A 26,248-nucleotide genomic window follows, 5' to 3' on the forward strand; every position below is an offset into this window, starting at 1 on the left:
TTAACTGTGTCCTGTTCTCTCTCTCTCTCTCTCTCTCTCTCTCTCTCTCTCTCTCTCTCTCTCTCTCTCTCTCTCTCTCTCTCTCTCTCTCTCTCTCTCTCTCTCTCTCTCTCGCTCTCTCTGACCAGTCGTCTGGATGCCAACCACATCTCCAGTATTCCTCGGGGCTGCTTCGACGGCCTCCAGTCTCTACGTCACCTGTGGCTGGATGACAACTCCCTGACAGAGGTGCCGGCTGACGCCCTGGAGGCCTTGTCCTCCCTTCAGGCCATGACCCTGGCTCTCAACAGAATCACACATATACCTGACCGGGCCTTCACTAACCTCTCCTCCCTCGTGGTCCTGTGAGTACTGGATACTACCGTGTCCTCTCTTCCTCCGTCTTCCCTCTGTCCTTCTCTCCGCTCCCCTCTCTCTCCTTGGCCAACCTCTTCAGCCTGGTGGTCCTGTGAGCACTAGACAACAGCCTCTGTCCTTCTCTCCGTCCCCCTCTCTCTCCTTGGCCAACCTCTTCAGCCTGGTGGTCCTGTGAGCACTAGACAACAGCCTCTGTCCTTCTCTCCGTCCCCCTCTCTCTCCTTGGCCAACCTCTTCAGCCTGGTGGTCCTGTGAGCACTAGACAACAGCCTCTGTCCTTCTCTCCGTCCCCCTCTCTCTCTCCTTGGCCAACCTCTTCAGCCTGGTGGTCCTGTGAGCACTAGACAACAGCCTCTGTCCTTCTCTCCGTCCCCCTCTCTCTCCTTGGCCAACCTCTTCAGCCTGGTGGTCCTGTGAGCACTAGACAACAGTCTGTCTCTTCTTCTTTTCATCCTGTCTACCCTCCTCACTCGTCCTCCACCCTTCTGCCATCAGCCCCCTCCATCCTCTCTGCCACCCCTCTATCCTCTCTGCCACCCCTCCATCCCCTCTCCTCCCTCCATCCTCTCTGCCACCCCTCCATCCTCTCTGCCACCCCTCCATCCTCTCTGCCACCCCTCCATCCTCTCTGCCACCCCTCCATCCTCTCCTCCCTCCCCTCCATCCTCTCTGCCACCCCTCCATCCTCTCTGCCACCCCTCCATCCTCTCTGCCACCCCTCCATCCTCTCTGCCACCCCTCCATCCTCTCCTCCCTCCCCTCCATCCTCTCTGCCACCCCTCCATCCTCTCTGCCTCCCCCTCCATCCTCTCTGCCACCCCTCCATCCTCTCTGCCACCCCTCCATCCTCTCCTCCCTCCATCCTCTCTGCCACCTCTCCATCCTCTCTGCCACCCCTCCATCCTCTCTGCCACCCCTCCATCCTCTCTGCCACCCCTCCATCCTCTCCTCCCTCCATCCTCTCTGCCACCTCTCCATCCTCTCTGCCACCCCTCCATCCTCTCCTCCCTCCATCCTCTCTGCCACCTCTCCAACCTCTCTGCCACCCCTCCATCCTCTCTGCCACCCCTCCATCCTCTCTGCCACCCCTCCATCCTCTCCTCCCTCCATCCTCTCTGCCACCTCTCCATCCTCTCTGCCACCCCTCCATCCTCTCCTCCCTCCATCCTCTCTGCCACCCCTCCATCCTCTCTGCCACCTCTCCATCCTCTCTGCCACCCCTCCATCCTCTCTGCCACCCCTCCATCCTCTCTGCCACCTCTCCATCCTCTCTGCCACCCCTCCATCCTCTCCTCCCTCCATCCTCTCTGCCACCACTCCATCCTCTCTGCCACCCCTCCATCCTCTCCTCCCTCCATCCTCTCTGCCACCCCTCCATCCTCTCTGCCACCTCTCCATCCTCTCTGCCACCCCTCCATCCTCTCCTCCCTCCATCCTCTCTGCCACCCCTCCATCCTCTCTGCCACCTCTCCATCCTCTCTGCCACCCTTCCATCCTCTCTGCCACCCCTCCATCCTCTCTGCCACCCCTCCATCCTCTCTGCCACCCCTCCATCCTCTCTGCCACCTCTCCATCCCCTCTCCTCCCTCCAGCTCTCCTCCCCTCTTCTCCTCCCCAGTTCCACCATCCTCCCATCCTCTGTTTATTTATTAACACACAGAGAGTCCATTCACCAAAGCGCCTAGCTGGAACCAGGGGATATTTACTGACAGAGTGTAGGAAGAAGGGATGAAGAAAAACATTTAGACAAACTGAATGAGAGAACATCCGTTCAGTTCCTGACAGGTGATGACGGCCACACGCGCACACACACACGCACACACACACACACACACACACACACACACACACACACACACACACACACACACACACACACACACACACACACACACACACTCTTTGCGTCCGTTCAGGTGATGACGGTCACGCACGCACACACACACACACACACACACACACACACACACACACACACACACACACTCTTTGCGTCCGTTCAGGCGATGACGGTCACACGCGCACGAACACACACACACACACACACACACACACACACACATTCTTTGCATCCGTTCATGTGATGACAGCCTCTCCTGCTTCTCTTGAATCCCCTCCTGAGGCCTTCAGGGAGTAAGTTAGCTTGTTCCCAACTGTCAAACAAATCTGTCAACACCACCATCATTTATGGGTTACAATTAAGTACCTTACTGTGATTGTTTTCAATTAAAATGGTAAAAACAAGAAACAAAAATAGCTTCTTAACAAGAGCAATTTCTCAAGCAAGAATTTAGCCAGGACTGTCTGGGAGTGGACTGAGTGGGGAGGGGAAAACTGAAAACTAGCTGTTATTGGCAGAGCGGTTTGGAACTCTCTTTCTTACTGGTCGGCAGGCAGGCAGGCAGGCAGGCAGGCAGGCAGGCAGGCAGGCAGGCAGGCAGGCAGGCAGGCAGGCAGGCCAAAACTCCATCCCCACCAAAACAGGCAGAAATTTCAGGGAGTCTTTTCAAACTGCTCTTACACTAAAAGAGCATTATCATCATTTTCACAATTCCACAGTATTATTCCAACCTCATAAATATATGGAAATACATATTAAACACTGGGCCTTGATGTGAGTGAGGTGATGTGTAAACTAGCTCATACATAGCGCCATGCCTGTTTAAGCCCCAGTGTCTCAGTCCCAGTGTCTCAGCCCCAGTGTCTCAGCCCCAGTGTCTCAGTCCCAGTGTCTCAGCCCCAGTGTCTCAGCCCCAGTGTCTCAGTCCCAGTGTCTCAGCCCCAGTGTCTCATCCCCAGTGTCTCAGCCCCAGTGTCTCAGCCCCAGTGTCTCAGTCCCAGTGTCTCAGCCCCAGTGTCTCAGTCCCAGTGTCTCAGTCCCAGTGTCTCAGCCCCAGTGTCTCAGTCCCAGTCTCTCAGTCCCAGTGTCTCAGTCCCAGTGTCTCAGCCCCAGTGTCTCAGCCCCAGTGTCTCAGTCCCAGTGTCTCAGCTCCCAGTGTCTCAGCCCCAGTGTCTCAGCCCCAGTGTCTCAGTCCCAGTGTCTCAGCCCCAGTGTCTCAGCCCCAGTGTCTCAGCCCCAGTGTCTCAGCCCCAGTGTCTCAGCCCCAGTGTCTCAGCTCCAGTATCCCAGTGTCTCAGCCCCAGTGTCTCAGCCCCAGTCTCTCAGTCCCAGTGTCTCAGTCCCAGTCTCTCAGTCCCAGTGTCTCAGTCCCAGTGTCTCAGCCCCAGTGTCTCAGCTCCAGTATCCCAGTGTCTCAGCCCCAGTGTCTCAGTCCCAGTGTCTCAGCCCCAGTGTCTCAGTCCCAGTGTCTCAGCGTCTCAGTCCCAGTGACTCAGCCCCAGTGTCTCAGCCCCAGTCTCTCAGCCCCAGTCTCTCAGTCCCAGTGTCTCAGTCCCAGTGTCTCAGTCCCAGTGTCTCAGCCCCAGTGTCTCAGTCCCAGTGTCTCAGCCCCAGTGTCCCAGTGTCTCAGTCCCAGTGACTCAGCCCCAGTGTCTCAGTCCCAGTGTCTCAGCCCAGTGTCTCAGCCCCAGTGTCTCAGCCCCAGTGTCTCAGTCCCCAGTGTCTCAGCCTGCCCAGTGTCTCAGCCCCAGTGTCTCAGCCCCAGTGTCTCAGCCCCAGTGTCTCAGTCCCAGTGTCTCAGCCCCAGTGTCTCAGTCCCAGTGTCTCAGCCCCAGTGTCTCAGCCCCAGTCTCTCAGTCCCAGTGTCTCAGCCCCAGTGTCTCAGTCCCAGTGTCTCAGCCCCAGTGTCCCAGTGTCTCAGTCCCAGTGACTCAGCCCCAGTGTCTCAGCCCCAGTCTCTCAGTCCCAGTGTCTCAGTCCCAGTGTCTCAGCCCCAGTGTCTCAGTCCCAGTGTCCCAGTCCCAGTGTCTCAGCCCCAGTGTCTCAGCCCCAGTCTCTCAGCCCCAGTCTCTCAGTCCCAGTGTCTCAGCCCCAGTGTCTCAGCCCCAGTGTCTCAGCCCCAGTGTCCCAGTGTCTCAGCCCCAGTGTCTCAGCCCCAGTGTCTCAGCCCCAGTGTCTCAGTCCCAGTGTCTCAGCCCCAGTGTCTCAGCCCCAGTGTCTCAGCCCCAGTGTCTCAGCCCCAGTGTCTCAGCCCCAGTGTCCCAGTGTCTCAGCCCCAGTGTCTCAGCCCCAGTGTCTCAGTCCCAGTGTCTCAGCCCCAGTCTCTCAGTCCCAGTGTCTCAGCCCCAGTGTCTCAGCCCCAGTGTCTCAGCCCCAGTGTCTCAGCCCCAGTGTCTCAGCCCCAGTGTCTCAGCTCCAGATCCCAGTGTCTCAGCCCCAGTGTCTCAGCCCCAGTGTCTCAGTCCCAGTGTCTCAGCCCAGTGTCTCAGCCCAGTGTCTGTCCCAGTGTCTCAGCCCCAGTGTCTCAGCCCCAGTGTCCCAGTGTCTCAGTCCCAGTGTCTCAGCCCCAGTGTCTCAGCCCCAGTGTCTCAGCCCCAGTGTCTCAGCCCCAGTGTCCCAGTGTCTCAGTCCCAGTGTCTCAGCCCCAGTGTCCCAGTGTCTCAGTCCCAGTGTCTCAGCCCCAGTGTCTCAGTCCCAGTGTCTCAGTCCCAGTGTCTCAGCCCCAGTCTCTCAGCCCCAGTCTCTCAGTCCCAGTGTCTCAGTCCCCAGTGTCTCAGTCCCAGTGTCTCAGCCCCAGTGTCTCAGTCCCAGTGTCTCAGCCCCAGTGTCCCAGTGTCTCAGTCCCAGTGACTCAGCCCCAGTGTCTCAGTCCCAGTGTCTCAGTCCCAGTGTCTCAGTCCCAGTGTCTCAGCCCCAGTGTCTCAGTCCCAGTGTCTCAGCCCCAGTGTCTCAGCCCCAGTGTCTCAGTCCCAGTGTCTCAGCCCCAGTGTCTCAGCCCCAGTCTCTCAGTCCCAGTGTCTCAGCCCCAGTGTCTCAGTCCCAGTGTCTCAGTCCCAGTGTCTCAGCCCCAGTGTCTCAGTCCCACTGTCTCAGCGTCTCAGTCCCAGTGTCTCAGCCCCAGTGTCTCAGTCCCAGTCTCTCAGCCCCAGTCTCTCAGCCCCAGTGTCTCAGTCCCAGTGTCTCAGCCCCAGTGTCTCAGTCCCAGTGTCTCAGCCCCAGTGTCCCAGTGTCTCAGTCCCAGTGACTCAGCCCCAGTGTCTCAGTCCCAGTGTCTCAGTCCCAGTGTCTCAGTCCCAGTGTCTCAGCCCCAGTGTCTCAGTCCCAGTGTCTCAGCCCCAGTGTCTCAGCCCCAGTGTCTCAGTCCCAGTGTCTCAGCCCCAGTGTCTCAGCCCCAGTCTCTCAGTCCCAGTGTCTCAGCCCCAGTGTCTCAGTCCCAGTGTCTCAGCCCCAGTGTCTCAGCCCCAGTCTCTCAGTCCCAGTGTCTCAGCCCCAGTGTCTCAGTCCCAGTGTCTCAGCCCCAGTGTCCCAGTGTCTCAGTCCCAGTGACTCAGCCCCAGTGTCTCAGCCCCAGTCTCTCAGTCCCAGTGTCTCAGCCCCAGTGTCTCAGTCCCAGTGTCCCAGTCCCAGTGTCTCAGTCCCAGTGTCTCAGCCCCAGTGTCTCAGCCCCAGTGTCTCAGTCCCAGTGTCTCAGCCCCAGTGTCTCAGCCCCAGTGTCTCAGCCCCAGTGTCTCAGCCCCAGTGTCTCAGCCCCAGTGTCTCAGCCCCAGTGTCTCAGCCCCAGTGTCTCAGTCCCAGTGTCTCAGTCCCAGTGTCTCAGTCCCAGTGTCTCAGTCCCAGTGTCTCAGCCCCAGTGTCTCAGCCCCAGTGTCTCAGCCCCAGTGTCCCAGTGTCTCAGTCCCAGTGTCTCAGTCCCAGTGTCTGTGTCTCAGCCCCAGTGTCTCAGCCCCAGTGTCTCCGTCCCAGTGTCTCAGTCCCAGTGTCTCAGTCCCAGTGTCTCAGTCCCAGTGTCTCAGTCCCAGTGTCCCAGTGTCTCAGTCCCAGTGTCTCTGTCCCAGTGTCTCAGCCCCAGTGTCTCAGCCCCAGTCTCTCAGCCCCAGTGTCTCAGCCCCAGTGTCTCAGCCCCAGTGTCTCAGTCCCAGTGTCTCAGTGTCTCAGTCCCAGTGTCTCAGTCCCAGTGTCTCAGTCCCAGTGTCTCAGCCCCAGTGTCTCAGCCCCAGTGTCCCAGTGTCTCAGTCCCAGTGTCTCAGCCCCAGTGTCCCAGTGTCTCAGTCCCCAGTGTCTCAGCCCCAGTGTCCCAGTGTCTCAGTCCCAGTGTCTCAGCCCCAGTGTCTCAGTGTCTCAGCCCCAGTGTCTCAGCCCCAGTGTCTCAGCCCCAGTGTCTCAGCCCCAGTGTCTCAGCCCCAGTGTCTCAGCCCCAGTCTCTCAGTCCCAGTGTCTCAGCCCCAGTGTCTCAGTCCCAGTGTCCCAGTGTCTCAGCCCCAGTGTCTCAGCCCCAGTGTCTCAGCCCCAGTGTCTCAGTCCCAGTGTCTCAGTCCCAGTGTCTCAGTCCCAGTGTCCCAGTGTCTCAGTCCCAGTGTCTCAGCCCCAGTGTCCCAGTGTCTCAGCCCCAGTGTCCCAGTGTCTCAGCCCCAGTGTCTCAGCCCCAGTGTCTCAGCCCCAGTGTCCCAGTGTCTCAGTCCCAGTGTCTCAGCCCCAGTGTCCCAGTGTCTCAGCCCCAGTGTCCCAGTGTCTCAGCCCCAGTGTCCCAGTGTCTCAGTCCCAGTGTCTCAGCCCCAGTGTCCCAGTGTCTCAGAGGTCCCAGTGTCTCAGCCCCAGTGCCGTCCCAGTGTCTCAGCCCCAGTGTCCGTGACTCAGCCCCAGTGTCTCAGCCCCAGTGTCCCAGTGTCTCAGTCCCAGTGTCTCAGCCCCAGTGTCCCAGTGTCTCAGCCCCAGTGTCCCAGTGTCTCAGCCCCAGTGTCTCAGCCCCAGTGTCCCAGTGACTCAGCCCCAGTGTCTCAGCCCCAGTGTTCCAGTGTCTCAGCCCCAGTGTCCCAGCCCCAGTGTCTCAGTCCCAGTGTCTCAGTCCCAGGCTGCATCTGAAATAGCACCCTATTCCCTATGTAGTGCACTACAGAATCCCATGAACCCTGGTCAAAGGTAGTGCACTACATAGGGAATAGGGTGCCATTTGGGCCCCAGTGTTTGATCCCCAGTGGCTCTGAGCAGCCTCCCTGCCTCCCTCCGTGTCTGTCTGTCTGTCCCGGTGTGACCGTGTGTTGGTCTTGGTCTCCATGCGATGCGGCCAGGCCTAAGAGCCTGGGAGGGAGGAAGGAAGCTCACAGGGCTGATTCACCGTGTCCAGGGTAGGCAGCACAGATAGACAGGCAGAGGGTAGGAGAAGAGATGTGGGGATGGGGCTGATTGTTTTCCTGGCAAACTTCCGTCCGCCACAAAGATCTTGGTGCCCAGGGGCATCCGCTCTCCACAGCAGACCCGGTCTAGGCTGGATCTCTGCCCCTTCCAAGGCTTCGTAATAACCCCCACCGTACCAACCCACATTCATACACACACACTGAGCCCTCTTCTCTATGCACACGCACACACACACACACACACACACACATACACACACACTCAGGGGTAGATACATATCCTCTATGCCATATTTTCAGCAGCTCATGGAGATGTCTGGCACATTTATCTATTCCATTTCACAAGTGTTTTATTTCGTACACAGACACTACACAGACACTACACAGACACTACACAGACACTACACAGACACTACACAGACACTACACTACACAGACACTACACAGACACTACACAGACACTACACTGACACTACACTGACACTACACTGACATTACACTGACACACAGACTCTCTCTCTCTCTCTCTGCATCCATCTCCTAAACTCTCTCCTAAACACACATATCCTGATCAGTCTGTCCTCCACCCCCCCACTCTCTGCCTCACACACACTGGTTCACTTTCTCTCTCCCTAACCCTATAAAGAACCTCCAGACCATCCCAAATCCTCTCCCAGCATCACTCAGTAACAGGCAACACCAAGCCCATTGTGGCTCCTCCGCTCTCTCTCTCTCTCTCTCTCTCTCTCTCTCTCTCTCTCCCTCTCTCTCTCTCTCTCTCTCTCGCGCTCTCGCTCCCCCCCCCACCAGCTTGGCACAGTGGCTCTGAGAAGCTTGTGGGCTGACTGTGCCCTGGGGTCAGAGACAGAAGGAGAGATAGAAGAGATATGGAGAGAGATCAGAAGCAGAGAGAGAGGGCTTGTAGTCAATCCCCTGACGTGGCAGTGGTAGACTGGACTCCTCTCTCAGGGCTGTGGGCGGTCAGCAGGGAGACAGGGGGAGATGGAAGGGAGACGGGGGAGACAGGGGAGATGGAAGGGAGACAGGTTGATGGGGCAGATGGAAGGGAGACGGAGACAGGGGGGAGATGGAAGGGAGACTGGGGAGATGGAAGAGACAGGACAGGAGACGGGGTGACGGGAGACTGGAGGACCTAAGCCCAGCGCCCTGGATCCTTGCAGAGTGACAGGTTACAAACCAGCACACCTGGGTCCAAATAGTATTTGTTTTCCTTCAAGTGCTTTGAGCATTTGATTTAGCTTGCCTGCCTGCAGTGTTGGATTTTCACTTGGAACTATATCATTGGTTCCATTGTTCCAGGCTTTCTTAATCAATAGCAGCTAAAACGTGTGAAAGAAAACACATACTGTTTGAACCCCTGGTCTGACCACAAGTCCCCTTGTCCACAGCCTCAACTCACACTAGCATTACTACTACTACACAGCTCCCAGAGCTGGCCACTTCCAGTTCCAGAGAGCTGACAGAGCGGTCCCATTAAACAACGAGCAGCAGTTACTGCCAACCATGCCTGTTGATTGGTTTTCCCCAGAAGGCTTCATTTCATAGTAATTGAACGGGTCAAAAGGACTGATTCTCTTCCTCCACATTATGTTCTGTGTCAGTCTCAGTTTAGCGTTACGTTTCATGGTGTTTCTGCATAGCAACATCCCTCCACATCCCTCCACACTGCTCTGTCTAATCATATGCAAGTCTCTGTCATTTGAAGTTCGTCTCATGTTCACATTTCCTATACAGTGCCACTAATTTATTTATTTATGTAATGAGTGATGCCTTGGGGAGGAACAAGGGAACAAGGGAGCGGATTCCCCCATTCTGTCTCTTCCTCAACCCCTCCCTCACCCTCTACCTCCTCCTCACCCTCTCCCTCCTCCTCACCCTCTCCCTCCTCCACACCCCCTTCCTCACCCTCCTCACCCTCTCCCTCCTCCTCACCCCCTCCCTCACCCTCCTCCTCACCCTCTCCCTCCTCCACACTCCCTCCCTCACCCTCCTTCTCACCCTCTCACTCCTCCACACCCACTCCCTCACCCTCTCCCTCCTCCTCACCCCTCCCTCACCCTCTCAATCCTCCACACCCACTCCCTCACCCTCTCCCTCCTCCACACCCACTCCCTCACCCTCTCCCTCCTCCTCACCCTTCTCCCTCCTCCACACCCACTCCCTCACCCTCTCCCTCCTCCTCACCCCTCTCCCTCCTCCACACCCCTTCCCTCACCCTCTCCCTCCTCCTCACCCTCTCCCTCCTCCACACCCCCTCCCTCACCCTCCCCCTCCTCCTCACCCCTCCCTCACCCTCTCCCCACTCTCCAATCCCCCTCCCCCTTTCTTTGATTCCGATCCCCAGCCAATCAGCTGTCCTGTCCCGGGCTGTGTGTGTGTGTCTGTCTGACTGTTCTCTTTGCGTTCCTCTGCAGGCATCTCAATAACAATAGAATCCGCACCCTGGGAACGCAGTGCTTTGACGGCCTCCAGAGCCTGGAGACTCTGTAAGTTCACCTCTCATTAACATGGACACAACTACTGCCATTTGAAGATTATTTGCCCCCTCCATCTCTCTTCTCCCTCCTCCTCCATCTCTCTTCTCCCTCCTCCTCCTCCTCCTCCCTCCATCTCTCTTCTCCCTCCTCCTCCCTCCATCTCTCTTCTCCCTCCTCCTCCCTCCATCTCTCTTCTCCCTCCTCCTCCTCCTCCTTCCATCTCTCTTCTCCCTCCTCCTCCTCCCTCCCTCCATCTCTCTTCTCCCTCCTCCTCCCTCCATCTCTCTTCTCCCTCCTCCTCCCTCCATCTCTCTTCTCCCTCCTCCTCCTCCTCCTCCCTCCATCTCTCTTCTCCCCCCTCCTCCTCCCTCCATCTCTCTTCTCCCTCCTCCTCCCTCCAAATCTCTTCTCCCTCCTCCTCCTCCTCCCTCCATCTCTCTTCTCCCTCCTCCTCCCTCCAAATCTCTTCTCCCTCCTCCTTCTCCCTCCATCTCTCTTCTCCCTCCTCCTCCTCCTCCTCCCTCCATCTCTCTTCTCCCTCCTCCTCCCTCCATCTCTCTTCTCCCTCCATCTCCTCCTCCCTCCATCTCTCTTCTCCCTCCTCCTCCTCCTCCCTCATCTCTCTTCTCCTCCTCCTCCTCCTCCTCCTCCTCCTCCTCCTCCTCCTCCTCCTCCTCCCTCCATCTCTCTTCTCCCTCCTCCTCCTCCTCCCTCCATCTCTCTTCTCCCTCCTCCTCCCTCCATCTCTCTTCTCCCTCCTCCTCCTCCTCCCTCCATCTCTCTTCTCCCTCCTCCTCCCTCCATCTCTCTTCTCCCTCCTCCTCCTCCCTCCATCTCTCTTCTCCCTCCTCCTCCTCCTCCTCCTCCTCCCTCCATCTCTCTTCTCCCTCCTCCTCCCTCCATCTCTCTTCTCCCTCCTCCTCCCTCCATCTCTCTTCTCCCTCCTCCTCCTCCCTCCATCTCTCTTCTCCCTCCTCCTCCTCCTCCTCCCTCCATCTCTCTTCTCCTCCTCCTCCTCCTCCTCCTCCCTCCATCTCTCTTCTCCCTCCTCCTCCCTCCATCTCTCTTCTCCCTCCTCCTCCTTCCTCCATCTCTCTTCTCCTCCTCCTCCCTCCATCTCTCTTCTCCCTCCTCCTCCTCCCTCCATCTCTCTTCTCCCTCCTCCTCCTCCCTCTCTCCTTCTTTTGCCGCATGACAGTCACACAACACAGAGGGTTTCCCTTACACCTCTAGAAGTGGGCCACTGCTCTCTCTCTCTCTCTGGTTCTCTCTCTCTCTCTGGTTCTCTCTCTCTCGCTGGTTCTCTCTCTCTCTCTCTGGTTCTCTCTCTCTCTGGTTCTCTTTCTCTCTCTCTCTCTGGTTCTCTCTCTCTGGTTCACTCTCTCTCTCTCTCTCTGGTTCTCTCTCGCTCTCTCTCGCTCTCTCTGGTTCTCTCTGGTTCTCTCTGGTTCTCTCTGGTTCTCTCTGGTTCTCTCTGTCTCTCTCTCTCGCTCTCTCTCTCTCTCTCTCTCTCTCTCTCTCTCTCTCTCTCTCTCTCTCTCTCTCTCTCTCTCTCTTCTCTCTCTCTCTCTCTCTCAGTTAATGGTTTGTCTGACTAAAAGTCATTCACATGCATAAATAGATGTTTTTGGGTCTGGGTGCTCTGAAGCATACCAGAAGCCATTGGTTGGATGGCTGGCTGGCTTGCTGGTTGGCTGGCTGGCTGATTCATTAAAGGAATTCCCATGCTTTGTCCTGTAGTTAAATATATTCAGTTTTAGGAGATTCCCTCCAAAAGTCACACACTCCCATGGCTTTTACATGTTAATTCAGCTTGCATTTTGAGGGGCTTGTGGGTAACACAGAGACTTGTGTATAACAGAGAGACTTGTGTATAACAGAGAGACTTGTGGGTAACAGAGAGACTTGTGTATAACAGAGACTTGTGGTTAACATAGAAACTTGTGGGTAACAGAGAGATTTGTGGATAACAGTAAGACTTGTGGGTAGCATAGAAATGTGTGCGTAATAGAGAGACTTGTGGGTAACAGAGAAACTTGTGGGCAACAGAGATACTTGTGGGTAACAGAGAGATGTGTGGGTAACAGAGATATGTGTGGGTAACAGAGAGACGTATGGGTAACAGAGAGATGTGTGGGTAACAGAGAGACGTGTGGGTAACAGAGAGACGTGTGGGTAACAGAGAGACTTGTGGGTAACTCTGAAACGTGGGTAATTCCACCAGTGTGAGTATTCCAGATTGTTGGGATGTGGGGGTGTTCCTCCCCCCAATAAAGAATTGTGTATCAGTAATGGCAGCAGCTGCTTGGACACAGCCGGCATATTCTCCTCAGGGAGGGGTCTCTGTCCCCTCTGTCTCCGCTCGGCGGGGAGGTGAGGAGCACACACACATGAACTCTCCATGTGTCACATGAGATCTATTCAGCTCCAGGGACTGGGAGCTATTCATTAACCCCCTGCCTGCCGTCCTTACAAACCTCTTTTATCCATTTGTCATTTTGATAATGGTTAGACATTTACATGTCCACACAGCAAAGGGCCGTTCGTCACATGAGCATCCAAACCTAGAGCTCACCCCCCCATAGAATTACATATAGGACCTTTTATCCTGGCTGCTTCTCCGAAAACAACATGGGAAAACTAAGTGTATAGTTCGTATACCTTAAAAACACACAGGCGTTGGATGTTAAATTGATGGTGGCATGTGTGTATGGGTGCCAGAGTAGGACTCTCTCCCTGGTACCATCCAAAACAACATGGAAAACTAACTGCCCGTAGTACAAATATTTCAAATATGTTTTATTGAAGAGCAGAGTTATCGCTATATGCAGAATACATACTCTTGTGAGTATATATGCTCCATTGTATTGCTACATAAATGACATAATGGAGAGAGAGAGAGAGAGAGAGAGAGAGAGAGAGAGAGAGAGAGAGAGAGAGAGAGAGAGAGAGAGAGAGAGAGAGAGAGAGAGAGAGAGAGAGAGAGAGAGAGAGAGAGAGAGAGAGAGAGAGAGAGAGAGAGAGAGAGAGAGAGAGAGAGAGAGAGAGAGAGAGAGAGAGAGAGAGAGAGAGAGAGAGAGAGAGAGAGAGAGAGAGAGAGAGAGAGAGAGAGAGAGAGAGAGAGAGAGAGAGAGAGAGAGAGAGAGAGAGAGAGAGAGAGAGAGAGAGAGAGAGAGAGAGAGAGAGAGAGAGAGAGAGAGAGAGAGAGAGAGAGAGAGAGAGAGAGAGAGAGAGAGAGAGAGAGAGAGAGAGAGAGAGAGAGAGAGAGAGAGAGAGAGAGAGAGAGAGAGAGAGAGAGAGAGAGAGAGAGATGAGAAACCTTTACTGGATAGACGTATCTGATCTGGTAGAAATGTGAATACTATAGTGTACCTTAAACACTCCCTGGCTTAGTAGTACGGCGTTTATTTAGCCGTCAAGTATCAGTCTGTTTCTGTTTAATTAACCCAGCCGCAAATATGACAACGTTTACATGACGGATGTCTGAGTGAGGGAATTAAACAAAGCAAAAATCCACATTTATATTCTCCAACTGAACCCTGGCACCTGAGTTCTAACACGCAAACGTCCGTTATTCATTTGAAAAAGGTTCTATGTTCTTCCTGCTGCAGTGTGTCTCTGGCTGCGTTCCAAATAACATTCTATTCCTATTGGCCCTGGTCAAAAGTAGTGCACTCTAAAGGGAACGTGGTGCCATTTGGGACATGGCCTCTGACTCTGTGTGTGGCCGCGGGGAGCAGGGCTCTGTAATTATTGCTGTCCGTACACAACGACCGAACGAACGACCGGCATACACATGTTCTCTCAGTGGTTTTTACTGCAATACAGAGACGACCTTCTGGCAGGGTGTAACAGGATGCCTCTGTATGCAGCGTGCCAGCAGCACAGATTTCTAATACTGAACCCTGACCCCTCCTGTTGGAGAGATGCACAGGCAGACCAAACAACCTCCCACGAACTAGGGAGACTGGGAGCCCGAGCCATGATTAGCTCTTAATCCTAGGGGCTACTCTCTGTCCAAATGGTGTCTTAATCCAAGGGGCTACTCTCTGTCCAAATGGTGTCTTAATCCAAGGGGCCATTCTCTGTCCAAATGGTGTCTTAATCCAAGGGGCCACTCTCTGTCCAAATGGTGTCTTAATCCTAGGGGCCACTCTCTGTCCAAATGGTGTCTTAATCCTAGGGGCCACTCTCTGTCCAAATGGTGTCTTAATCCTAGGGGCCACTCTCTGTCCAAATGGTGTCTTAATCCTAGGGGCCACTCTCTGTCCAAATGGTGTCTTAATCCTAGGGGCCACTCTCTGTCCAAATGGTGTCTTAATCCAAGGGGCTACTCTCTGTCCAAATGGTGTCTTAATCCAAGGGGCCACTCTCTGTCCAAATGGTGTCTTAATCCTAGGGGCCACTCTCTGTCCAAATGGTGTCTTAATCCAAGGGGCCATTCTCTGTCCAAATGGTGTCTTAATCCAAGGGGCCACTCTCTGTCCAAATGGTGTCTTAATCCTAGGGGCCATTCTCTGTCCAAATGGTGTCTTAATCCAAGGGGCCACTCTCTGTCCAAATGGTGTCTTAATCCAAGGGGCCACTCTCTGTCCAAATGGTGTGGTGGTATACTATCACCTGGCTTGTAAAGGGATATCGACCCGACCGGGTTTTTCCCAAGAGAGACAGACAGACAGACAGACTCTCGCTCTCTCTCTCTCTCACTCTCAATTCAATTCAATTTGAATTTAAGGGCTTTATTGGCATGGGAAACATATGTTAACATTGCCAAAGCAAGTGAAGTAGATAGTAAACAAAAGTGAAATAAACAATAAAATATTAACAGTGAACATTACACTCAGAAGTTCCAAAGGAGTAGAGACATTTCAAATGTCATATTATGTATATATACAGTGTTGTAACAATGTGCAAATAGTTAAAGTACAAAAGGGAAAATAAATAAACATAAATATGGGTTGTATTTACAATGGTGTTTGTTCTTCACTGGTTGCCCTTTTCTTGTGGCAACAGGTCACAAATCTTGCTGCTGTGATGGCACACTGTGGTATTTCACCCAATAGATATGGGAGTTTATCAAAATTGAGTTTGTTTTCAAATTCTTTGTGGATCTCTATAATCTGAGGGAAATATGTGTCTCTAATATGGTCATACATTCGGCAGGAGTTTAGGAAGTGCAGCTCAGTTTCCACCTAATTTTGTGGGCAGTGTGCACATAGCCTGTCTTCTCTTGAGAGCCAGGTCTGCCTACGGCGGCCTTTCTCAATAGCAAGGCTATGCTCACTGAGTCTGTACATAGTCCAAAGCTTTCCTTAAGTTTGGGTCAGTCACAGTGGTCAGGGATTCTGCCACTGTGTACTCTCTGTTTAGAGCCAAATAGCATTCTAGTTTACTCTGTTTTTTTGTTAATTCTTTCCAATGTGTCAAGTAATTCTCTTTTTGTTTTCTCATGATTTGGTTGGGTCTAATTGTATTGTTGTTGTTGTCCTGGGGCTCTGTGGGGTCTGTTTGTGTTTGTGAACAGAGCCCCAGGACCAGCTTACTTAGGGGACTCTTCTCCAAGTTCATCTCTTTGTAGGTGATGACTTTGTTATGGAAGGTTTGGGAATCGCTTCCTTTTAAGTGGTTATAGAATTTAACGGCTCTTTTCTGGATTTTGATAATTAGCGGGTATCGGCCTAATTCTGCTCTGCAAGCATTATTTTGTGTTTTTCGTTGTACACTGAGGATATTTTTGCAGAATTCTGCATGCAGAGTCTCAATTTGGTGTTTGTCCTATTTTGTGAATTCTTGGTTGGTGAGCGGACCCCAGACCTCACAACCATAAAGGGCAATGGGTTGTATAACTGATTCAAGTGTTTTTTTGCCAGATCCTAATTGGTATGTCAAATTGTATGTTCCTTTTGATGGCATAGAAGGCCCTTCTTGCCTCTCAGATCGTTCACAGCTTTGTGGAAGTTACCTGTGGCGCTGATGTTTAGGCCGAGGTATGTATAGTTTTTTGTGTCCTCTAGGGCAACGGAGTATAGATGGAATTTGATTTGTGGTCCTGGCAACTGGACCTTTTTTGGAACACCATTATTTTTGTCTTACTGAGATTTATTGTCAGGGCCCAGGTCTGACAGAATCTGTGCAGAAGATCTAGGTGCTGCTGTAGGCTCCCCCCCCTCTCTCTCTCTCTCTCTCTCTCTCTCTCTCTCTCTCTCTCTCTCTCTCTCTCTCTCTCTCTCTCTCTCTCTCTCTCTCTCTCTCTCTCTCTCTCTCTCTCTCTCTCTCTGTCTCTCTCTCTCTCTGTCTCTCTGGGCCCACATTGAAGCAATTTCAATTTAATGGTATTTTCACAATCTCTGAGTTTGTTCCACTGTGTTGACGTTGAGGAGGGTTGGAGTGCATCTGGCTAAACAGTGAGGCAGGCAGGCTGTCTGGTCTAATGCTCCTGTGATGCTGAGCCACCTGCGCCCCAGACAGGGATCACTAACTCTAATAGAAACCAGGTGGAAGACCTGAACACAGCCCACTGATGATGATGATGATGAGGGAGAGAGAGGGAGAGAGAGGGAGAGAGAGGGAGAGAGAGGGAGAGAGAGAGGGAGAGAGAGGGAGAGAGAGGGAGAGAGAGAGGAGAGAGAGGGAGAGAGAGAGAGAGAGAGAGAGAGAGAGAGAGAGAGAGAGTATATCATGTATTAGTTTCGGTAACAGGATGTTTCGTTCAGAGTGCCATAGAAAGTGAACAAAGTTGTGTTTGTCCAGTTGTCTGTGTGTATTCTGAGGAGAAAAGCTGCACAATAGTCTGACACGGACTCTGCTGTTCCCGTTGTGATGGTAACCTATATGCCATTTGTGTGTTGTGTCTGGTTTTGTTTGTTCATTGGTTTTGTTTTATAACCCGTCACAGGGCGGGACGCAGGTCGCCAGTCAAAACATTCTCACAGTCCGCTTTGTTTGAAGACAGGAAATACTGCCATCACCTCCTCCCCCCTCCTTCCCCCTTTCTTCAACATTCTATAAATTAAACAGGGGAGATATCATTTCAGACAGGAAAGAGAAAGGCCTGACATGCAGAGGCCATTCCTGAGGGCAGACCTGGGTTCAAACAGTATTTGAAATAATTTCACATACTTTATCTGGACTTGATTGAGCTTTTTCTGTTGCAATGGAACCAATTGAAATGCCTCAAAAAGTGCAAACCCCGCCCATATGGCATTCCAAGGCAGGCTAAAGCAAACGCTGAAAGTATTTTGAAAGATTTAAAGTACTGTTTGAACCCAGGTCTGCCTGAGGGCCTCACAGTCTAGCTTCTAGCCCCTCTAGGGCAGTTACTAGGAGTTTACAAACAGGAAGCCTTCCTGGTGAGAAACACAGTGTTGTTTACCCCGGCCTCATCGGCACGGGAGGAAAACGTTAAGTAACAACTTGCCGTGAATGAATGGGTCCCTGTTGGATGGTTGTTGGTTCCATTGATGAACTCTGTAGCAGGAAGGTGACTGGTGGATTATTATTTCCCCCTAGTCTTCCTCTGAGACCCTGGGAAACACAGATAGCATCTACGTCCCAAATGGCACCCTATTGCTATTCTCTTTATAGTGCACTGGCTCTAGTCAAAAGCAGTGCACTATATAGTGAATAGAGTGCAATTTGGGAAGCAGCCTTGGTCTGGGTGGAACTCTCACACCGTCGGTCGGGTAAAGTTGAGTTGTTCCCTTCCTATTTTAGTGTTTCTGCTCATGTTTTAGTCGACTATTGGGTGTTTCTGTTTTAGTCGACGATTGGGTGTTTCTGTTTTATTGGACTATTGGGTGTTTCTGTTTTAGTCGACTATTGGGTGTTTCTGTTTTAGTCGACTATTGGGTGTTTCTGTTTTATTGGACTATTGGGTGTTTCTGTTTTATTGGGTGTTTCTGTTTTAGTCGACTATTGGGTGTTTCTGTTTTAGTCGACTATTGGGTGTTTCTGTTTTAGTCGACTATTGGGTGTTTCTGTTTTATTGGACTATTGGGTGTTTCTGTTTTAGTCGACTATTGGGTGTTTCTGTTTTAGTCGACTATTGGGTGTTTCTGTTTTAATGGACTATTGGTGTTTCTGTTTTAATGGACTATTGGTGTTTCTGTTTTAGTCGACTATTGGGTGTTTCTGTTTTAGTCGACTATTGGGTGTTTCTGTTTTAGTCGACTATTGGGTGTTTCTGTTTTAATGGAATATTGGTGTTTCTGTTTTAGTCGACTATTGGGTGTTTCTGTTTTAGTCGACTATTGGGTGTTTCTGTTTTAATGGAATATTGGTGTTTCTGTTTTAGTCGACTATTGGGTGTTTCTGTTTTAGTCGACTATTGGGTGTTTCTGTTTTAGTCGACTATTGGGTGTTTCTGTTTTAGTCGACTATTGGGTTTTTGTTTTAGTGGACTATTGGGTGTTTCTGTTTTAGTCGACTATTGGGTGTGGGGGCAACCAAGGCCCCTGTGTCCGGCTTAGATCCCAGTTGATGTTTGCTTGGTTGACTGAAGTGTCTTTGTGTTTGGAGGGTCTTGGTTTAGAATAGGGGGCCATTGTGGAGTTTTCTCATGGTGTGGTTCAGGTCTGTCTGTCGGTCTGTCAGCAGCACGTCTCTATGGACTGTTTATGTCAACCTCAACTGCCATAAAGTAAAGAATTAACTCAAGGATAACAGCTAGCTAACACTGCAATAAGGCAATACTGACTATACCCTATGGGCTGGTGTCGCAGACCTAGAATAACCCAATTGCTGGACTGAGCATCCTTTTTAGTCCAGGAGTAGGATTCATTATGGGTCCGGGAAACCGGCCCTATTTTCATAGGATGGACATTGAATAAAAAGCCACATTAATTGTAATGGCATAGCAGTTATCATGTCTCTAATTCTTATAAATGATCATAGCAGTAACTCTAATCATGTCTCTATTTGTCTCCCTCCCTCCCCCCTCCCTCCCTCCCTCCCTCCCTCCCTCCCTCCCTCCCTCCCTCCCTCCCTCCCTCCGTACCTCCCCCTCCCTCCTTCCCCTGACAGAGATCTCAACTACAACAACCTGGAAGAGTTCCCTATTGCAATCAGAGCACTGAGCACCCTGAAGGAGCTGTGAGTATGCATGTCTATATGTCTTTACATCCAGCGGTGCTAATGCTGCCCTGACCCCTTACCCCTGACCCCTGACCTCTGCCCTGTCCTGTCCTCAGTCCCCCTCTGGTCTGCAACCTCCTTCAACCATATGTTCTAATATTCACTTTCCAGGGGCTTTCACAGCAACAACATCAAGTCCATCCCTGAGCATGCCTTCACTGGAAACCCCACTCTCCTGACAATGTAGGTCAACAACACTAATCAAACTGCTACTAACCACGCTGCTGCTATTGCTAAGAGATCCCTGCTGGCTTCACTACAACCCATTGTCTTTGTGTGTGGGTGTGTGTGCGGGTGTGTGTCCGACCAGGGTTCAAATACGATCTGAAATCTTTCCTATACTTTTAGCGTTTACTCTAGTCTGCCTGGAGTGTCAGATGGGCAAGGTTTGCTGTCCTTTTGACTGTTCCATTAGTTCCTTTAAGCCAGACAATTTCAGTCAAGTATTTTAAATGATTTCAAATAGTATTTGAACCCAGGTCTGTGTACCTAGCCCTAGATGTTGTTGTGCACCGAGGGGTTTTCCTTCCTCTCCTCTGAGAACCAATCCAGAGGTCTTTCCTCAACCCTAACTCTTCTGACTGCTTTGTAATTTCCCCGTAAACTTGCGTAGTCCGTTTAGCATGATATATGTAAAATGTCCAAACAACGGCTGCAGCATATGTGGTAACCTCAGTCTCACGACGCGCGTCCACTGCTCCAGAGTCCAATGGCGGCGAGCTTTACACCACTCCAGCCGACGCTTGGATTGCACATGGTCATCTTAGGCTTGTGTGTGGCTGCTCGGCCATGGAAACCCATTTCATGAAGCTCCAGACGAACAGTTCTTGTGCTGACGTTGCTTCCAGAGGCAGTTTGGAACTCGATACGTGCTTCAGCACTCTGCGGTACCGTTCTGTGAGCTTGTGTGGCCTACCACTTGCTGAGCCGTTGTTGCTCCTAGACGTTTCCACTTCACAATAACAGCACTTACAGTTGACCGGGGGCAGCTCTAGCAGGGCAGAAATTTGACAAACTGACTTGTTGGAAAGGTGGCATCCTATGACGGTGCCACGTTGAAAGTCACTGAGCTCTTCAGTAAGGCCATTCTACAGCCAGTGTTTGTCTATGGAGATTGCATGGCTGTGGGCTCGATTTCATACACCTGTCAGCAACGGGTGTGGCTGAAATAGCCAAATCCACTAATTTGAAGGGGTGTCCACATACTTTTGTATATATAGTGTATATTCTCCATTCCGTGAGATAGTTTTATTAAAAAGAAAAATTCCAGCCATGTTCTGTTTTTGCTTATTGTCGGTTTGGCGTGAAACTCCATGTCCTCAGCGTCTCAGCTAGGAGAACAGAACAGAACAAAGTGCGTCCGGGCGGCGATATCTTCATAGTTAGCCAGCCAACATAGCTTTACCCTGATCCTAGAATTCTGCTGATCTTTCTCTCTCTCTCTCTCTGTCTCTCTCTCTCTCTCTCTCTCTCTCTCTCTCTCTCTCTCTCTCTGTCTCTCTCTCTCTCTCTCTCTCTCTCTCGTCTCTCTCTCTCTCTCTCTCTCTTGTCTCTCTCTCTCTGTCTCTCTCTCTCTCTCTCTCTCTCTCTCTCTCTCTCTCTCTCTCTCTCTCTCTCTCTCTCTCTCTCTCTCTCTCTCTCTCTCTCTCTCTCTCTCCTCCACACTTTGATCCTTGATCTGCTGGTGCCTTCCAGCACCTCCAGCTATACCAGTTCCTGCCACATGTTAATATGACTGCTGGACTAATCCAGCGCTAGAACCTTCTTCCCCATCTTAAAGGCCCAATCCTTAATTTGAAAAACAACAACTTGTTAGCCCCACCACTTGGTTTGCTGTAAAGCTGAGCAGAGTGGTCCTTTAAGATATTCACCCTCTCCCAAGGTCGATGTCTTGTTGAACTTTATTTACGTCCAACCCACCCCGAACTCTGTTGTTCAGATTCTCCTCCACTATAAATCCCAACCTCATTGTTCCTAGCCGCGGCCCGCAGCACATTACCGGACAGAGCCAAATACCTGTTGAGCACAGAAAGATCTAGCTCTCCTGATCCTCCCTCCCTCCATCCTTCCATCCATCCTCCCCTCCAAGCCCAGAGTTAACGACATGGCTACAGCCTGGTCCGGGCAGAGCAGAGCAGAGCCAAAACTATTTCACCACTAGATTGGATTGATGTGGAACGGATCATTTGACCATTTTAAATATTTCTCACCTCATCACCTAGCCCACCCTATAGTCCTGTCTCTCCTAATCCTGTCTCTCTCCTAGCCCTGCCTCTCTCCTAGTCCTGTCTCTCTCCTAGTCCTGTCTCTCTCCTAGTCCTGTCTCTCCTAGTCCTGTCTCTCTCCTAGTCCTGTCTCTCTCCTAGTCCTGTCTCTCTCCTAGTCCTGTCTCTCTCCTAACCCTGTCTCTCTCCTAGTCCTGTCTCTCTCCTAACCCTGTCTCTCTCCTAGTCCTGTCTCTCTCCTAGTCCTGTCTCTCTCCTAATCCTGTCTCTCTCCTAGTCCTGTCTCTCTCCTAGCCCTGTCTCTCTCCTAGTCCTGTCTCTCTCCTAGTCCTGTCTCTCTCTCCTAGTCCTGTCTCTCTCCTAGTCCTGTCTCTCTCCTAATCCTGTCTCTCTCCTAGTCCTGTCTCTCTCCTAGTCCTGTCTCTCTCCTAATCCTGTCTCTCTCCTAATCCTGTCTCTCTCCTAGCCCTGTCTCTCTCCTCGTCCTGTCTCTCTCCTAACCCTGTCTCTCTCCTAGTCCTGTCTCTCTCCTAACCCTGTCTCTCTCCTAGTCCTGTCTCTCTCTAATCCTGTCTCTCTCTTAGTCATGTCTCTCTCCTAACACTGTCTCTCTCTCATAGTCCTGTCTATCTCCTAGTCCTGTCTCTATCTAACCCTGTCTCTCTCTCCTAGTCCTGTCTCTCTCCTAGTCCTGTCTCTCTCCTAGTCCTGTCTCTCTCCTAGTCCTGTCTCTCTCCAACCCTGTCTCTCTCCTAGTCCCTGTCTCTCTCTCCTAGTCCTGTCTCTCTCCTAGTCCTGTCTCTCTCCTAGTCCTGTCTCTCTCTAACCCTGTCTCTCTCCTAACCCTGTCTCTCTCTCCTAGCCCTGTCTCTCTCCTAGTCCTGTCTCTCTCCTAGTCCTGTCTCTCTCCTAGTCCTGTCTCTCTCCTAGCCCTGTCTCTCTCCTAGTCCTGTCTCTCTCTAACCCTGTCTCTCTCCTAGTCCTGTCTCTCTCCTAGTCCTGTCTCTCTCCTAGCCCTGTCTCTCTCTAGTCCTGTCTCTCTCCTAGTCCTGTCTCTCTCCTAGTCCTGTCTCTCTCCTAGTCCTGTCTCTCTCCTAACCCTGTCTCTCTCTCCTAGTCCTGTCTCTCTCCTAGTCCTGTCTCTCTCCTAGTCCTGTCTCTCTCCTAGCCCTGTCTCTCTCCTAGTCATGTCTCTCTCTAACCCTGTCTCTCTCTTAGTCCTGTCTCTCTCTAACCCTCTCTCTCCTAGTCCTGTCTCTCTCTAGTCCTGTCTCTCTCTAACCCTGTCTCTCTCCTAGTCCTGTCTCTCTCCTAGTCCTGTCTCTCTCCTAGCCCTGTCTCTCTCTCCTAGTCCTGTCTCTCTCCTAGTCCTGTCTCTCTCCTAGTCCTGTCTCTCTCCTAGTCCTGTCTCTCCTAGTCCTGTCTCTCTCCTAGTCCTGTCTCTCTCCTAACCCTGTCTCTCTCCTAGTCCTGTCTCTCTCCTAGTCCTGTCTCTCTCCTAGTCCTGTCTCTCTCCTAGTCCTGTCTCTATCTAACCCTGTCTCTCTCCTAACCCTGTCTCTCTCTCCTAGTCCTGTCTCTCTCCTAGTCCTGTCTCTCTCCTAGTCCTGTCTCTCTCCTAGTCCTGTCTCTCTCCTAGTCCTGTCTCTCTCTAGTCCTGTCTCTCTCCTAACCCTGTCTCTCTCCTAGTCCTGTCTCTCTCCTAGTCCTGTCTCTCTCCTAGTCCTGTCTCTCTCTAACCCTGTCTCTCTCCTAGTCCTGTCTCTCTCCTAGTCCTGTCTCTCTCCTAGTCCTGTCTCTCTCCTAGTCCTGTCTCTCTCCTAACCCTGTCTCTCTCCTAGTCCTGTCTCTCTCCTAGTCCTGTCTCTCTCTCCTAGTCCTGTCTCTCTCCTAGCCCTGTCTCTCTCTCCTAGTCCTGCTCTCTCTCCTAGTCCTGTCTCTCTCCTAGTCCTGTCTCTCTCCTAGCCCTGTCTCTCTCCTAGTCCTGTCTCTCTCCTAACCCTGTCTCTCTCTCCTAGTCCTGTCTCTCTCCTAGTCCTGTCTCTCTCCTAGTCCTGTCTCTCTCCTAACCCTGTCTCTCTCCTAGTCCTGTCTCTCTCTCCTAGCCCTGTCTCTCTCCTAGTCCTGTCTCTCTCCTAGTCCTGTCTCTCTCCTAGTCCTGTCTCTCTCCTAGTCCTGTCTCTCTCTCCTAACCCTGTCTCTCTCTCCTAGCCCTGTCTCTCTCCTAGTCCTGTCTCTCTCCTAGCCCTGTCTCTCTCCTAGCCCTGTCTCGCTCCTAGTCCTGTCTCTCTCCTAGTCCTGTCTCTCTCCTAGTCATGTCTCTCTCTAACCCTGTCTCTCTCCTAGTCCTGTCTCTCTCCTAGTCCTGTCTCTCTCTAACCCTGTCTCTCTCCTAGTCCTGTCTCTCTCCTAGCCCTGTCTCTCTCCTAGTCCTGTCTCTCTCCTAGTCCTGTCTCTCTCCTAGTCCTGTCTCTCTCTAGTCCTGTCTCTCTCCTAGTCCCTGTCTCTCTCCTAGTCCTGTCTCTCTCTAACCCTGTCTCTCTCCTAGTCCTGTCTCTCTCTAGTCCCTGTCTCTCTCCTAGTCCTGTCTCTCTCCTAACCCTGTCTCTCTCTCCTAGTCCTGTCTCTCTCCTAGTCCTGTCTCTCTCCTAGTCCTGTCTCTCTCCTAGTCCTGTCTCTCTCCTCGTCCTGTCTCTCTCCTAGTCCTGTCTCTCTCCTAGTCCTGTCTCTCTCCTAGTCCTGTCTCTCTCTAACCCTGTCTCTCTCCTAGTCCTGTCTCTCCTCGTCCTGTCTCTCCTAGTCCTGTCTGACAGGACAGAGCAGAACAGAGCGGAGAGGACAGACGTGCTACAATGTGAACCTCTGTGTCTGTCTGGCCCGTTGCCTGGGTTTACACCGTGTTCTGTCTTCAAACAGATTCTTCTACGACAACCCCATCCAGTTTGTTGGCCAGTCGGCCTTCCAGCACCTCCCTGAGCTGCGGACACTGTGAGTCAAACAGTCAAACACTAACTTTAGTTTGGTATAAAATTGAAAAACAATTTGTATGTTTGAATAAAGGTTATATGAAGTTCAATGGGTGAATTCTTGCCGTGAAGCCATATCTATGATATATACATTAACTTTGTACACTTCAGACTAGTATCATGGATGCTATGGACTTATTGCCTTACCTCCATAACTTGCTACATTTGCACACACTGTATATATATTTTCTGTGGTATTTTTGACTTTATGTTTTGTTTTACCCCATATGTAACTCTGTGTTGTTGTTTTTATCGCACTGCTTTGCTTTATCTTGGCCAGGTCGCAGTTGTAAATGAGAACTTGTTCTCAACTGGCTTACCTGGTTAAATAAAGGGGAAATAAATAAAATAAAAATGGAAAGGTTCTCTCTCTCCTATTTCTAATGCATCTCTCTCTCTCTCTCTCTCTCTCTCTCTCTCTCTCTCTCTCTCTCTCTCTCTCTCTCTCTCTCTGTCTCTCTCTCTGTCTCTCTCTCTCTCTGTCTGTCTCTCTCTCTCTCTCTCTCTCTCTCTCTCTCTCTCTCTCTGTCTCTCTCTCTGTCTCTCTCTGTCTCTCTCTCTGTCTCTCTCTCTGTCTCTCTCTCTCTCTCTCTCTCTCCTCTCGCTCTCTCTCGCTCTCATCCTTTGTATCCAGATCTCTGAATGGTGCAGCAGAAATCACAGAGTTCCCAGACCTCACTGGCACCAAGAGTCTTGAGAGCCTGTAAGTCCAACACCCAACCATTCAGACGCAGACCCTTATTTGCTGTTCTAACCCAATGTCAGGCAAATATTTTCACACAGAAAATGAGTTTTAGAGCTCACAAACACTAATAAATATGCCCTAGTTTTGCAGTCCAACCAAATAATTTCATGGAATTTTTCATATTTGAAATGTACTGTTTGCTGTTATAACCTGCCCGACTCCCAGTTCGTTTGCTGTCGTAACCGGCCATGTGACCTGCAATCAGGAACATGCTGGTCTTCCCGGGATTTGAACCTAAAGCCCCAAAATACAAATGAATGATTATTATTTTGTCCAATGTTGGTGTAGTGTGGTCTGTGCGGAGTTGTCATTTACATTGAGACTTGTTGGGTTTCCTTAGTGTTAGTGTTGGGGTTTTGAATTAATAACTGTTTCTTAGTTCTACTAGTGTGAATATACCAAGGCACGTATCAGGACATTATTCAACAAACTACCACACGGAATGTCTGCACAGACAGTGAATTAATCTATTCACAAAGCTTTAACACAGATCCAGTGATAATATCATCTGACCTCTCTGAACTCTGTGTAGGACCATCACTGGAGCTCGCATCACATCACTACCCACCACTGTGTGTGACCAGCTACCCAACCTGCAAGTGCTGTGAGTCAATCAATCATCAATCAATGAATAATTTACAACAACAACAAAAAAAACATTTATCACAAACTGCTTTACAATAACCTGGCATATACTCCCAAAGAGCATCATGCCCTCTGTTAATCTAAAATAATAATAAATAATACATATTTTAATATAAATGTTTTAATATAATAAAATCTGATTTTAAAAGTGACATATTGGAAAAGACAGAGTATCTCCCTTCTGTCCCCCTCACACAGAGATCTGTCCTACAACATGATCCAGTCTCTGCCAAGCTTCAGAGGATGTGAGAAGATTCAGAAAATGTGAGTGTCTTGGCAACCAGAGAAGCCTTATAAAACCATATGAGCCGTGGCTATGGAATAAAAACTGTTTCCGTTGTTTTATTTTTTTTTGTATTTTTTATATATATATATAGTGATCTGCACCACAATGAGATTGAAGAGCTGCAAGCAGACACATTTCAGGGG

General features: G+C 51.2%; 1 protein-coding gene across 1 annotated transcript in view; it reads left to right on the plus strand.

The window, feature by feature from the left end:
• LOC121553389 (leucine-rich repeat-containing G-protein coupled receptor 5-like) overlaps positions 1-26,248 on the plus strand; it is a 62,918-nt gene that overhangs the window by 25,798 nt on the left and 10,872 nt on the right. Inside the window, exons 3-11 of the mRNA XM_045219150.1 lie at positions 129-344; positions 9,984-10,055; positions 19,068-19,136; positions 19,290-19,361; positions 24,320-24,391; positions 25,064-25,132; positions 25,707-25,778; positions 26,018-26,083; positions 26,197-26,248. The exon at positions 26,197-26,248 is cut by the window's right edge and continues 20 nt beyond it. Of these exons, the coding sequence (XP_045075085.1) occupies positions 129-344; positions 9,984-10,055; positions 19,068-19,136; positions 19,290-19,361; positions 24,320-24,391; positions 25,064-25,132; positions 25,707-25,778; positions 26,018-26,083; positions 26,197-26,248 (760 nt within the window). The remainder of the gene's footprint in view (positions 1-128; positions 345-9,983; positions 10,056-19,067; positions 19,137-19,289; positions 19,362-24,319; positions 24,392-25,063; positions 25,133-25,706; positions 25,779-26,017; positions 26,084-26,196) is intronic.

Source organism: Coregonus clupeaformis, unplaced genomic scaffold (assembly GCF_020615455.1).
Source record: "Coregonus clupeaformis isolate EN_2021a unplaced genomic scaffold, ASM2061545v1 scaf2097, whole genome shotgun sequence".
In the NCBI taxonomy this organism is placed as follows: Eukaryota; Metazoa; Chordata; class Actinopteri; order Salmoniformes; family Salmonidae; genus Coregonus; species Coregonus clupeaformis.